Source organism: Myotis lucifugus, unplaced genomic scaffold, assembly GCF_000147115.1.
Source record: "Myotis lucifugus unplaced genomic scaffold, Myoluc2.0 scaffold_396, whole genome shotgun sequence".
In the NCBI taxonomy this organism is placed as follows: domain Eukaryota; kingdom Metazoa; phylum Chordata; class Mammalia; order Chiroptera; family Vespertilionidae; genus Myotis; species Myotis lucifugus.
The window spans coordinates 667,312-682,295 of NW_005871444.1; the positions used below are offsets into that span (position 1 = coordinate 667,312).

Here is a 14,984-nt window from a genome sequence, read left to right on the forward strand (position 1 = left end):
AGGGCTGAGAGTGGTGGTAGGAAGCTAGCAAGGTTTTCAGGTCTGTGCACGGGCATTCCACACACACACATTCCCCCAGTTCCACTGAGGGGCCTGTGGGCTGATCACAGGCAGCTTGGGGAACAATACCAGAGCCCTGGGGCGGAAGGGGGGCGCCCAGGCCTCACCTGAGCAAGTGGAAGCCACTGGCAGGGAGGTCTGGAGCCGTGGGAAAGGCCCAGTGAACTGCATGGGAGTTATGCAATGGCCGAGGACAGTCCTTGACATTTTCTCACCAGTGTACGAGTCCCTGAGGATCTTGTTACAGGGCAGCTGTGGTCTCAGTGGGTTGGGGTGGGGCCTGAGAGTCTGCATTCCTAGCAATCAGCGATGTGATGCTGGTCAGTAGGACACACTTTGAGGAGCAAGAGTCCTCACTGCCCTAGCCGGTTTGGCTCAGTGGATAGAGCGTTGACCTGTGGACTAAAGGGTCCCAGGTTCAATTCCGGTCAAGGGCACATGCCCAGGTTATGGGCTTGATCCCCAGTGGGGAGCGTACAGGAGGCAGCTAATCAATGATTCTCTCTCATCTTTGATGTTTCTATCTCTCTCTCCCTCTTCCTTCCTCTCTGAAATTAATAAAAAATATATTTTAAAAAAAAGTTCTCACTCAGATGTCAAAGACCGGTTTTCAGGTGGGGGCATGGCCACCTGGGGGTGCTCCTCCACTGGGGGTGCTCATTGCTTGGAGGGCAGCGTAGGCCGAAGCCGGCGTGGACCTTCTGCTGTCACTCCAGGAGAACGCACTCCTCAGCCGTGCGGGCACCATCACCTCTCACCAGGTGGACAGCTCACCAGCTGGCTCTGCCGCTGCTCTGCTGCTCCCCGATTGGTCCTCCCCACCCGCAGCCAGAGTGATGTTCGCTTTGCAAGTCTCTTGAGTCCAAGATCGAGTCCTCTCCACAACCCTCAAGAAGAAAATCTACGCTCTTTGGTCTGACTGACTTTGCCCTCTGAGTTCCTTCCATACAAAGCCATTTGCAATCTCAACACATTCTGTTCGCTCCTCCTGGAACTCTATGCCTCATCCACCTCGCTGCCCTCACCCACGCATACGGATGGCCTAGAACAGTGGTTCTCAACCTTCCTAATGCCGCGACCCTTCAATACAGTTCCTCATGTTGTGGTGACCCCCAACCATAAAATTATTTTCGTTGCTACTTCATAACTGTACTTTTGCGACTGTTATGAATCGTCATGTAACTATCTGATATGCAGGATGTATTTGCATTGTTACAAATTGAACATAATTAAAGCATAGTGATTAATCACAAAAACAATATGTAATTATATATGTGTTTTCCGATGGTCTTAGGCGACCCCTGTGAAAGGGTCGTTCGACCCCCAAAGGGGTCGCGACCCACAGGTTGAGAACCGCTGGCCTAGAACATTCTCCTCATGCTGAAGGTTAGTTTAGAGGTTGACATAGATTTTTGCTCAGCCCAAGCCCTGCCTCCATGAGAACTGCCCCACCCATTCTCACCACCCACTGCCCAGCCACAGTTGCTGCGATGACCCCACCCCTTCTTGGCCACAGCAGCTGGACCAGGGCTGGACCAGTGCTGGACGGGGCTTATGAAATGCTTTCTCCCAGGAATCTGGAATTGGGAGGCAGAAAGACTTGTTCAGGTAGCTGCAGTGCCCCACTTTGATGTAACTGGGTGATTGAGTAATTCATTTGAATATGATTTTGAAAGAATGAAACATAATTACCCTTTGTCTCTCCCAGGTTTGTTCCAAGTTCTGAGCTCTCTCTCTCTCGTCCTGGGAGTTACGAACCTTTGTGTGTCTCGGGCACTAAGGGAATGGGCCTGTCCCAGGAAAGACCCGGCCTAGGCTTTCACTTTGGAAGGTCTCTCCAGTCACACCTTGGGACCAAATCCAACCTGCATTCGGTTTGTTTGGCTCCTGAACTTTTGTTTGTTTCAATCCTCTGTACAGGTTTCCTGTTTGCCACAGCCTCACAGCTGTCCACGTCACTTTCAGATCACCTGCCTGGCTCCTGCTGGCGTGACTTTGCGGCCCCTCGCTTATGCCCATCTCGTGGAGAAACTGGGGTATCAAGGGAAAGAGCAGAATGGCCAGACCTAGGTTGTCAGATGCTCTACAACAGGGCAAGTGGGAAGGAGTCAGGTACCATAAATGTCAGAGACCTTGGGCACCGCAGCGAAAGTCCTCGTAGCAGTGATTGGTACGGGGGGGGGGGGGGAGATGGGGGGAGGGACGGGGGGGCCACCAGTGTCCAGCCAGTCTGAGCAACAGCAGAGAGCCCACCATGGACTGAATGAGAGCCAGGGTCTGATTTCCTGGACCTTTAAGTTGTGCTTCTCAAACTTTAATGTGCATAAGGATCACCTGCCGATCCTATTAAAATGCAATTTCTGCCAGGCCAGCGTGTCTCAGTGGTTGAGCGTCGACCTATGAACCAGGAGGCCGTGATTTGATTCCTGGTCAGGGCACATTGCTCGGATTGTGGGCTTGATTCCCAACGTGGGGCATGCAGGAGGCAGCTGATCAATGATTCTCTCTCATCATAGATGTTTCTCTCTCCCTCTCCCTTCCTCTCTGAAATCAATAAAAATAATAAAAAATTTTAAAATAAAATGCAGTTTCTAATTCAGTAGGTCCAGGGTGGGCCTACACATCGAGAAGCAAGGCCCCAGAGTGCACTGCTGCCGGATCTTCTCTCCGTTCCTCCTCCCGTAGTCGGGATCCTGGTGCCACCTGGACTCGCCATCCCCGGGCACAGTCCTTCTGCTGATGGACTCCCCTTGGTGGACGTGAACCGTCCACACACACCCACTCTACCTGTCAGGTTCCTCTCTCTGATCTCACTCTGCCTTCCTCACACCTCTATCTCTGACCAGAAAGTGACGCTAGGTTTAGGCAAACAGTAGCTGCAGATCTCAAGAGGGTTAGTCGCTGGGCCTGCAGAGCCCTGGGGTGCGAGGCCAGGCAGCTCACCTTGCCGCTTTCGTGATACACAAACAGGTTCCTGATGTGGCCCTCTCTCCGGTAGGTGATCTGCAGCCCGTGGGGGTTCCCTATCTTCTCCGTCTGGAAGGTGGCATTCAGGTCCTTGATGTGGATGACAGCTTTGGGGCTTTTACCCTGAAAGAGAGGGAATGGATACTCAAGATGCCGACAGACAGTCCGCAGGGAGTCGTCTTATCTCCTTCACCAAGGCCTCGAGCAGACAGATAACCAGCCTGTAACTTTCCATGGGTTTTCCCTGTTCTTGCTCTGATATTAGGACACACGGATGCTCCTGCTGTCCTGTGTTCAGCCATCCCACCATTCCTGCTTACTCGGCCTGGCCTCTCGAGTTGGAATGGGGCTTGGAAAGGCCTTAACGCAGGACTTTTCAAAATTTTAGCCATGGAAGTTTCTCTGAAGCAAGTCATCTGTGGAAGCCACCCAATAAAATAAAGCAGATAAAAGCAGATGTGGGGTACTGGCTGGTCTCAGGGTTCTGAAACAGTGCAATCACTGATTCATGCTGAGCAGGGGAGAGAAAAGAGTGCTTTCCTTCAAAATCCGTAAGAGAGAAAAATTATAACAAACACCGGGGAGCTGGGGGAGCCATTGACCCATGTGCCTATTGCATTTAAATAAAAATAGCCTTGGCTGGTTTGCTCAGTGGATAGAGCGTTGGTCTGTGGACTGAAGGGTCCCGGGTTCAATTCCGGTCAAGGGCACGTGCCCCGGTTGTGGGCTGGATCCCCAGTAGGGGGCGTGCAGGAGGCAGCTGATCAATGATTCTCATCATTGATGTTTCTATCTCTCACCCTCTACCCTTCCTCTCTGAAATCAATAAAAATTTTTTTTAAAAAGACAAGAAAAAAAATAAAATAAAACTTCAGTTCTTTACTCAGCCCCATTTCAAATGCTCAAGTAGCCACTCGAGGCCAGTGGCTAGGGTATTTTGTTGTTGTTGTTAATTCTCACCCAAGAACATTTCCCCATTAATATTTAGAGAGAGTGGAAGGGAGGGGGAGCGACAGAGAGAGAGAGAAACATCGATGTAAGAGAGATACATCATTTGGTTGCCTCCTGTACACGGCTCCATAATGGAGCCTGCAACCAAGGTATGGGCCCTTGACCAGGAATCGAACCCAGGACCCTTCAGTCCACAGGCCAACGATCTATCCACTGAGCCAAACCAGCTAGGGCTGGTGGCTAGGGTATTGAACAGGGCAGACATAGAACTGAAGAAAGTCTATTAACAGTCTTTAGAGGGAAAGTTGGTCATATCTATTACCATGTTGAGTGTTCTGCTTTGACTCACAATTTTGCATCTAAGAATCCACTCCAAGGAAGTAATTGCATTTCTGTGCAAACATGCATGCCAAAGATGTTTATTGCCATGTTACTTACTGGTATACTAGCAGAAAAAGAAGTGTTTTACATGTCCATTATATACTTAAATCATGGTACATCCACACAATGAAATACCACAAACATTTTTAAAAGACTAATTTAGCCCTCACCAGTTTGGCTCAGTGGATAGTAGAGCATCGGCCTGCAGACTGAAGGGTCCCAGGTTCATTTCCATTCAAGGGCACATGCCCGGGTTGCTGGCTCAATCCCCAGTAGGGGCGTGCAGGAGGCAGCCAATCCATGATTCTCATCATAGATGTTTCTATCTCTCTCTCCCTCTCCCTTTCTCTCTGAAATCAATAAAAATATATTTTAAAGTAAATTTAAAAAACTAATTTAGATCAATATTACTAATATGAAATCCATGAGAAATACCAAGTCCCAAAACAGGATGCATAGTAGGAACCTACTAAAACAAAGAAGGGTTCCCCTTCCCCGCGATTCTCACTAACACTTGACATTGCCAATTTTTAACATTTTTGCCAATATGATGGACTTGAAATTGGGCCTCACTGTGTTCATTTAATCAGCTATATTGAGGAATAATTGATAAACAAAAAAATGGTACTCATTTTAAGAGTACAGTTTGATTTTGACAAGCATATATTCCCTTGTAACCACGACCACAATCAAGAGATTCAACATCACTGTCACCCCAAAAGTTTCCTCTGCCCCTTTACAGTCCATCCCCATCCACCCCACCTCAACACCAGGCGATCACTTACCTACTTTCTACTGATATAGAGTAGTTTTGCTTGTTGTAAAATTTCCTACACATGGAATTATGTAGTACATACTCTTGTATGAGGCTTCTTTTGCTCAGAATAATATTTTTAGATTAATCTACCTTATTGCATTTTTTAGTAGCTTGTCCCCCTTTATTGCTGAGTAATATTCCCTTCTATGGATGTATTACAGTTTGTTTATTCATTCAGCTCTGGATGGACATTTGGGTTCTTTCCAGGTTTTGACTATTATAAATAAAGCTTCTATGAACATTTTTTTTTGGATTTATGTTTTTGTTCCACCTAGAAGTGGAATGGCTGGGTTGTGTGGTTAGGTATACATTTAACTTTATGTAAAAGTGCCAATGCCCTAGCCAGTTTGGCTCAGTGGATAGAGCGTCAACCTGCGGACTGGAGGGTCCCAGGTTCAATTCTGGTCTAGGGCACATGCCCGGGTTGTGGACTCGATCTCCAGTGGGGGGCATGCAGGAGGCAGCCGGTCAATGATTCTCTCTCATCATTGATGTTTCCATCTCTCTCCCTCTTCCTTCCTCTCTGAAATCAATAAAAATATATTTTAAAAAAATAAAATAAAATTGCCAAATTGCTTTCCTAAGAGGTTGTATTATTTATGGATGAGCGTTTCAGTTTCTCCACATCCTCGCCAATACTTGGTGGTGTCAGCCTGTTTAATTTTCGCCATTATGGTGGGTGTGCAGCATCTCATTGTGGTTTTGGTCTGCACTTCCCTGACTGCCAGAGACATCAGCGTCTCTTCTTACCCTTATCAGGCCTTTTGGTTTCCTTTTCTATAAAAGGCCAGTCCATTTGCTTTGCCATTTTTCTAATGGACTGTCTTTTTCTTCTTGATTTGTAGGTTGTTGTTGTTGTTGTTTTTTTAATATGTTCTGAGTATCAACATTTTGTTATGCTGAGATATCTTTTGAGTTTCACTTTCTTTACACTTTATTTACTTTCTTGTATTACCCCAAATTTTTACATAAAAATTTTAACTTTATAAGTTAAAATTTTTCCTTTTTTGGGGAAAGAAATTAAAAAGACCAAAGGCAACTTGTGTTATTTTTAGACTGTTTTAGACTAAACAGGCTTAGGACTGAGAGAAGGATCCACTTTTCCCAACCAAAAATGAGGCTCTCCAGGAGACCAGCCCCCAGCGGCTGCTGGGGTTCAGTGGCCCCTCCCAACTCTGCTCCACTTTCTCTTCCTGCCTCTTGTGCCTGCACCATTTTTCAGGTCTTTAAACTGAAGACTAATAAGAAATCCCTACTCTTGCCCTAGCTGGTTTGGCTCAGTAGATAGAGCATAGGCCTGCAGACTGAAGGGTCCCAGGTTCAATTCCAATCAAGGGCACATGTCCAGTTGAAAGCTCAATCCCCAGTAGGGGGCGTGCAGGAGGCACCCAATCAATGATTCTCTCTCATTATTGATGTTTCTCTCTCTCTCTCCCTCTCCTTTCCTCTCTGAAATCAATAAAAAGATATTTAAAAAGAGAAAAAGAAATCCCTACTTGCACTTGGAGGATAAATACTCTTCATCCCTCACCATTTTTCACTTGGCCCTAGACTGCGGCCATGCATCGCACAGGTCCATCTAGGAAAGCAACAGGGGAAATACACAGTAATTCCTACGTGTAGGAAACCGAGCAAGGTGAAGGCCAACGCTCAGAGCCTTCTGTTGGTCACTCCCTCACAATCTCATCTATTTCCCTTCTTAGCACTTCCTGCCACCTGATATATCATATGTTGATGTTGTTTGATCACCACCTGTCTCCTTCCACTAGCATGAAAGCTCCGAGAGAAGAGGAGCTTTGTTTAGTTCACTGCTGTGTCCCCAGTGCCTACAATAATGTCTAGCATATAGTAGGTGCTCAATAAATATCCCTTGTGTGTATGAAGAAATGAAGTCAAATCAAGTGATCATCAAAGGCTTAATCATGGACCAGTCGAAGCTTATTCTAAGTCAGGGGTTCTCAACCTGTGGGTCGTGACCCCTTTGGCGGCCGAACGACCCTTTCACAGGGTCCATCCTGTATATCAGATATTTACATTACGATTCATAACAGTAGCAACATTACTTATGAAATAGCAACGAAAATAATTTTGTGGTTGGGTCACAACATGAGGAACTGTATTTAAAGGGCCAGAAGGTTGAGAACCACTGTTCTAAGTGAACAGAAGGTGTGTTTTAGTGGGCTGGACTGATTGTCTCACCAAGGGAAAATGGGATGTGGGGCCTGAGATCACCCACAAAACAAGTCACTATTGATTAAAGAGCAGATCTCGGTGGGGTGAGAGCCCAGTGCGCGGGAGGGGACCCCTCCCGGGTCTGGCCTCTTACCTCTTCCTTAGTGTAGTACTTCAGAAGGCCTTCTCTTGCCAACAGGACAAATCTCCTCCTCAGGAACTGCGCGTTGTCCCTGCCCCGCTTCCACAGGAACCCTTCCCGGTTACCTGAGCCACCGAGGACGACAAAGAGTGAGCACCCCCCGCCTTAAGACAAACAAGCAGCTCACAGTCCTCGTAGGGTCTCGGGGTACAATGAACCTCCCGCCGGCTGCTAAACTGTCTCACACCTAACGAACGTGGCTATTTCAGATGCAGGGCACGGGGGTCCTATCTGGGGCCAAATTTCCAATGTTCTTCCTTGGCTGTTTCTTAAGAAGGCACAGTACACCCTTACGTAGGCTAAGTACCGAGACACTGTACCGAGGATTTCCCATGGACATCAGCCCGGGGGCGCTCTCCAGAGCGCAGGAGTAACGCACGCCCTCTAGGCGCCTGCGGCTGGAGAATGCCAGGTGCTCCTGGGAGCTGGGAGCGTTGAGCACTGGCTGCCTCTGATCCTCAGAGTGGTTTTGTGCACTTCGCCCTCCGGGTCGGTGTCAGCCACAGGTCCAGGGCCACCGAGGAGGTTGTGCCTTGCACAAGGGCATGAAGGAGGGCGGCATCCGGCCCATGCCCCTTACCGAGCCTGTGCCACACCGGGGGCTACAGGAGCCAGGCGCAGGGGTGTGTTCCTGGTGGGTGAGCCTCCCTGCAACTCACAGGAAGCACTCTACACCCCTGCGGCCCCGTAAAGACGTGCAAACATGCTTCCTGTCCATTCAGACCGCAAACCCCACCAACTGCTGTGTTGCCATTTCAGAGGCAGAGGAACCCATGCCTGGGCCTCTGTGGCCAGAGTGAGGGCAGCAGATAGCTCTTGGCTGGACCTCGCTTCTAAGAATCAGGCACTTTGTTTTCTAGAACCTGCTGCAACAGAGACCTCGAACGGTGATGAAAATTAACCGTACCTGAGAGTGAGATGGTTTTCCCATCGGCCATAAACTCCTGTCTCTCATACTTAGCTCGAATCCACTGTTCCTTTAAGACCCTAGAAAGAGAGAACCTCCGGTCAGCTGTGTCTGATACGTGCTCTGCCCACAGTAACTGTCTGAGGCCCCACGGCTGCAGGTGGGAGCGTCACACAGCGGCCTCACTGCCTGCCCAGGCTACCAGGGCTTCTCAGCCGCGCTACTGTTACCCTTTGGGGCTGGACAGCTCTGTTGTGGGGACTGTCCTGTGCACTGTAGGATGTTTGCTAGCATCTCTGGCTTCCACCTTCTGGATGCCAGTAGCTCTTCCTCCCCGGTGATACCCCAAAATGTCTTCAGACATTGCCAGTGTCTCCTGGGGGAACAATATCCCCCAGTGGGCTGTACGAAAACCTCTGGGCTATTCCGACGCCAGCCCGGCCCTCCAGGTCAGCAAGACTGACACCAGCTCCTCTGGATCGTCTACACTGCCGCCTCCACTGCCGCCTCCACTGCATGCTCCCAGCTTAGGCCAGGAGGCCAGCAGCCTCTTCCTGGGCCTGCCCATGAACTCGGGGCATGGCACACCGGACGGAGCAGTGGTCTTGGAGTCTAACCATCTGGGATCTGGTCCCACTCGACCATTTATCCACTGTGTGATCAAGAACAAGATACAGTAGGTCCTCGGGTTACGTCGGAGATCCGTTCCTACAGCGACGTAACGCAATTTTCGCCGTAAGTGGGAACCCACCTACGTCACTCACATGGAACACATACACAGCAGTAATGAAGTGAAACAGTAAAAAAAAAAAAAATTAAAAGGAAGATAACAATTCCTGACCTTTACTTGTGGTAAATAAATAATAAGAAACATAAAGCACATATGTACATACATCGAAATGATGGAACTTTTTTTTAATAAATAAATGGGAGATGGCAACATAACCACGAAACGACGTACGTCGAGTCCGACGTAGCCCGAGGACTGCCTCTGAACTTGGGGAATATGCCAATAATATTATACCTACCGACCCCTTAGGGTAGCTTTAAATGTATATAAAGGGCGTAGAGCCATGCTCAGCACAGAGCGGGTGGTTTGATGTTAGCCCCATCAGGTACTGTCTTCCATGACCCGTGCAGAAAAACCATGCAGCCCAAAGGAGACTTAATTCAGTCAGTTGGTTCTCAGATAGAAACAGCAATGATGAGAGAGAATCATTGATCGGCTGCCTCCTGCACGCCCCACACTGGAGATTGAGCCCACAACCCAGGCATGTGCTCTGACTGGGAATCAAACCATGACCTCCTGGTTCATAGGCTGACATTTAACCACTGAGCCACACCATCCGGGCCTGAGGTTTATGTGACCTTTTCCCCACAACCACAGGGAATGGGCTAGAGCTGGGCATCTGGCCCAACTGGTCAATCAGAGCTCTGCCCAGGGCCATGTGGACCAAAAGGAGCAAGACTGAGAAGGGAGGTGAGTTAGAAGCGCTCTCTGGGATCAAACTGGGAGCTGGAGCTGGGACCTAGCCGTGGTCTGGCTCCAGCTGCATGAAGAAGCCCGGCTGAGAGAGAGAAGCAGGACTGAGAGCCAGAGAGGCTGCTGGTGTTTGTCCTGGCTTGTCCTTCCTGGGGCGGCTCCACCTCTGTCCTCCCTGCAGCCTGGTCCCCAGAACCCACAGCATCTTCTTTCTAAGCTGGTTTAAACTGGGTTTCTGTCACTTACCATCGAGAGTCCTATCTAGCTTTTCGGCGTTTGCCTTGGAGGAGGCTTGGGTGCAACTTTCTTCAGTTGTTCCGGATCTGGGGTCACCTGACAGACACCAGCCGCCTCCGTCAGGCTGCCCAAGTTTGACCCCAAGGAGGTCAAAGTCATCTATCTGAGGTGCAGCGGTGGGGAAGTCAGTGCCACCTCCGCCCTGGTCCCCAAGATCAGCCCCCTGCGTCCATCTCCAGAAAAGACTGATGGTGGCATTGCCAAAGCAGCCTCGGGCAGTGATCGGAAGGGTCTGCGGGTCACAGTGAAACTGTCCGTTCAGAACAGACAGGCCCAGACTTAGGGCCTCTGCCCTGACCATCAAAGGCCTCAAAGAACTACCATGAGACAGAAGGAAGCAAGAAGACAGGAAGCACAGTGGAAATACCACTTTTGATGAGACCGTCAACATTGCCTGAAGATGCGGCACCGACCTTTAGCTAGAGAGCTCTCTTGAACCATTAAAGAGATCCTGGGGACTGCCCTGTCTGTGGGCTGCAATGCTAGTGGCCACCACCCTCATGACATCATAGATGACATCAACAGAGGTGCCGTGGAATGCCTAGTCAGTTAAGAACTACAAAGGGAAATATTTCAATTAAAGATCATATGACGACGACAACAATGACAAAGAGTCCTACCTAATGCACAGTCCTCACCAGGACATTGAGGAACCCTGAGCCACAGGATCAGAGCTAGGAGAGGCAATAGAGACTGAGGCCCCAATCCTGATGCTGGGAGTGGGGAGTTTAGAGGACTTTTAGGATAGGAGGGAAGAGGCCATTAGTATTCAGCTAAAAGGAGTTAAAGCACAGGCCTGTTGCTGGAGTCATGACAAGTAGTGTCTGTGTAGTGCAGGCAGAAGGCCTAGCACATAGTAGGTGCTCGCCAAGTGCTGGTTCCCTTCCCCTTGGAGCCAAGGGCTGAGTGGCAGAGATGAGGCAAGAGGATCAGGCCCTCAGGCCTGACACATCCCCTCTGCGGGGCCAGGCACTAGGCAGCACTCTGAAGCTGACACTGAGAAATGGATCAAAACTAACATTTCAGCCCAGCCAGCATGGGGTGGCTCAGTGGTTGAGTGTCGACCTCTGAACCAAGAGGTCACGGTTCGATTCCCAGTCAGGGCATATGCCAGGGTTGCCGGTTCAATCCCCAGTGTGGGGTGTGCAGGAGGCAGCCAATCAATGATTCTCTCTCATCATCAATGTTCTATCTCTCTCTCTCTCTTCCTTCCTCTTTTAAATCAATAAAACTATATTTTAAAAACAAACTAGCATTTCAGGTGGCATATGAGGTTTTTACATAAATATCTCATTTAATCCACCACGGTGCTCTGATGTAGGCATCATTACCCAGATTTCAGAGGCGAGGATGCCACGAGTCAGAGAGGTTAGGTAACTTGTCCACCGTCTCACAGCCAGGTCATGGTAGACTTGGCAACAGAACGGAGGTCTCCCGAGTCCACAGCTGTGCCTCCCCGGCCGCTGGGAAATCGCAGGCCCCCCAGGGATGGTTGTGTCATTTGTGCCCTGTCCTAAAGCATCCTGCTGTGAGGCCAGAAGACAATGTAGCTGAAATGCAGCCGGCTTCCTGCAAGCCATGTCCCCATGAGGTTGCGTCTGCTCGGAGGGACAGATACACCCATTGACGCAGGTGCTGTCTAGCAGCCCTGACGGCGGGGCTGGGTCCCTGGGAGACAGGTTCGGGCTCAGGCAGTCAATCTGCAGAGGTCTGGGGTCACTAGGTACCAGTGTCACACGGACCCTCGCCTCCAGGTCAACTGAACCCTCCTACTGCTTCACAGATCCTCCCCGGACCTCCCCACACCCTCATTGTATCGGATTTTCTCAATGTCATGGTTCAGTCACCCAGACCCTGGTATCAGATGGGCTCGTCCCAGCTTTGCCTCTACAAGCCTCAAGTTTTCCATCTACATCATGGGGGCGATGGCAGTGTTTATCGCATGGGGTTGTTGAGAGAATTCAACAAATTAATGCACGTAATTATTTAGCACAGGGCCTGGTATATAGATAAAGCTCAATAAATACTAGCAGCTACTATTGTTTTTATGGTTAATATTTAGGGATCTGGGGCCCAGGCGGCTGCTTTGGGACAGTCCTAAGCATAGCACTCCATAGGAAGTAGCTGAAATACATTTGTTCTATTAAAATACCAGTGTTTTGACCTATCTGGTTTTGCTCAGGGGTCCTGGGTTGGATTCTGTTCAAGGGCACGTACCTCGGTTGCAGGCTTCATCCCCTGCCCTGGTCAGGGCACAAGTGGGAGGCAACCAATCAATGTGTCTCTCTCTCATCAATGTTTCTGTCTCTCCCCCTCCCTGCCACTCTCTCTAAAAATCAATGGGAAAAAATATCCTCAGGTGAGGATTAACAGAACAATAAAATAAAATACCAGCGTTTCTCTTCTCTATCAAGTTAGCCACCATCTGTGAGAACATCAGAGGCAAATGGGGCAGATAATAGAGAAAATGCCCCCTTTCAGAGCGATGGAAGCTGAGTCCCAGAGGGAGGAATTGACCACCCAAGCAATAAAGGTAGAGAAGGCTTAAACTAGGTCTCATGTGTTCTCCGTAACAGTACCAAACCCTTTCCTGGGTCCACCTGCTGACCAGGCCCATGGACGAGACCACCGCAGGCAAAGACCCAGAGGTGGGGTTGGGGCCAGGAATCATGCACTCACTCACAGGCAGTCGCTGGCCTGAGGGATGTAATAGAAAGCGGGGACTCTGGCTTCATACTTGGCCTTCACACGGAGGTTCCCATTGTGGGTCATAAACTGCAAAACAACAGCAATTTGATGGTAATATTAGAACTTGCAAAATATGAAATGAAACCATGGTCTACCCAGAAGGCCGCTGTTCTCACTGGCTCCTCCGCTGAGTCAGGAGACAGTCGTAGGGGAATTTCACACTGCCCACCAGAATTAACCAAAAAATAAAATACCAGCGTTTGCTAGAAAGGCCAGAGCAATGTGGTGCTGGAACAACTACGCCTCATAGAGGCAGAGTGACCACAGTTCACTTGATCCCCTTAACCATTTTAATATTACCATCTCCATTTTAGAGGCTCAGAGAGGTTAGGCGATTTACCCAAGGTAACACGGCTAGTACATGGAGAGCTGGGATTTGAACCCAGGCTGGTCTAACTCCAAAGCTCATGTTCTTCCTCCTACCCCCACACCACCACCCCCCCCCACAGCTGGCCAGGACCCCCAGCAACAGTGCCCGCAAGTCTGTAGGCAGTACAGGTAGCTGAAGACGCAAGTCAATGCTGACCCCCTAGAGTTCTAGATCAGGATTATCACTGGGCTCTTTGACACCTGAGAGACCCAGAGACACATGGGCCAAGAGTCAGCACGCAGCAACAGCAGTGGCATATATCTGGGTGAGGGCAGTGTGGGAAAAAACATCAGGTTTTTCATAGAGTGAGCCCTATTCTTCCCCCCTCCCCCGCCACCGCCCAGGGGCCACTGAGCTATATCACAGGATTTCCATGGGCTTTGGATCTTGGGTTCACATCCCAGCTGTGCCACTCATTCACGGAGGGACCCTCGGGCAATACTTAACCCCTGAGCTTCAGGGAGCTCACCTGCAGCACTGGAGGTACCAGTATGCGGCACAAACAAATAACCTTTGGGTTGCGGGTTTCCTGACCTTCTACGCTAGCATGTAAGCTCCATGTGGACAGATTTTGCCTTGCTCGCCTTAGCTGCTCCAGCACATGGTGGGCATCCAGTAACTAAGTGTTGAAGGAATAAGTAAAGCATCTAGCCCAGCGGTCTAGCACAGTGCCTGGCACACAGCGGGCGCTCAGAGACCGTGGGCCTGCTTCCCCAACAGTCCTGAAATCCTCCGCCAACCAGCACAGTTTAGGGCCGCCTGCTGTCAGATGGTGTCCTGGCCAAATTGGCATTTTCCTCCAGGCTGAAGGTGTCCTCCATCACCATAGGTCAGCGGAGCCAAGTAGACCCCTTCCTGGCTAGGGGGGCTGGGAGGGCGAGAACAGACTCAGGATACTGGACCTGGGATGCTTCCGTTCCAGTCCAAGGCTTCAGCTAATGAGAACAGTAGCTGCTAACTGACTGGTACTTTGTACCTGCATTGAGCCCCGTTTAATCCTTACAGCAGCCTGTGAAGGGGGGTGGCGGGGTGTCCCCATAACACAGATGTGGAAACTGAGGGTCCACAACTAGGGTTAAAAAACCAAGCTCAGGGCCTCCCCCTCCTAAATAAACAAGTGAGGACGCCAGGATTTGAACTCGGGGCCTCTGTCTCAGCCACAGGTCTGATAGGCTGTTTTCTTTCCCGAGTGATGCCTCTCCCTGGGCCTGAGTCCTTCCCTGTAAAATGGGGGCGCCCTGCCCCCCGCCGCCGCCCCCTGCGCCCCTTGCTACCTCCACAACACTGTCGTCCCAGAAGTCCAGCCTCAGGGACTTCACTTTGCTGATGTCTGGGAAGTTCCGGTGGACGCCGGAGCAGTTCAGGCAGATGAAGACGCCCAGCTTGTACGAGGCCCAGTCGGGGTCTGCGGGCGAGAGGGCGGCAGCCGGACTAGGTGGGGAGCTGGGCGAAGGACACCAGGGGCTGCCCTCCCGGGGCGATGCGCGCGCTGGGAAACCTTCTCCCCGGGGCCCCCGCCTTGGGGGAACCAAGAATGCCAGCATGGACGCGGGTCGCCGCGCTGGGAAGAGCTTGGACAGAACCATCTGGAAGAATTCTGGGGACTCGGGCAGGAAGCTGCGGCGCCGG

At 50.3% G+C, this 14,984-nt stretch overlaps 1 protein-coding gene across 1 annotated transcript; it reads right to left on the reverse strand.

Annotated features, from left to right (window-relative positions):
- Window positions 1–1,836: 1,836 nt before the first annotated feature.
- ADAP2 (ArfGAP with dual PH domains 2) lies at window positions 1,837–14,758 on the reverse strand. Its single transcript, XM_014467428.2, has 6 exons — window positions 14,630–14,758; window positions 12,921–13,012; window positions 8,458–8,537; window positions 7,503–7,615; window positions 3,004–3,150; window positions 1,837–2,091 (listed from the first exon to the last, which is right to left on the reverse strand). Exons 2-6 carry the CDS (start codon window positions 13,007–13,009, stop codon window positions 1,837–1,839), a joined length of 684 nt encoding a protein of 227 aa, XP_014322914.1. The 5' UTR covers window positions 13,010–13,012; window positions 14,630–14,758.
- Window positions 14,759–14,984: the final 226 nt, after the last annotated feature.

Coding starts and splice junctions, on each gene's coding strand:
- ADAP2 (XM_014467428.2), bottom strand. CDS start 13,009: ATGACCCACAATGGGAACCTCCGTGTGAAGGCCAAGTATGAAGCCAGA. Junction 8,538..12,920: donor CCTCAGGCCAGCGACTGCCT/GTGAGTGAGTGC, acceptor CTCTCTTTCTAG/GGTCTTAAAGGAACAGTGGA. Junction 2,092..3,003: donor TGTATCACGAAAGCGGCAAG/GTGAGCTGCCTG, acceptor TTGATACCCCAG/TTTCTCCACGAGATGGGCAT.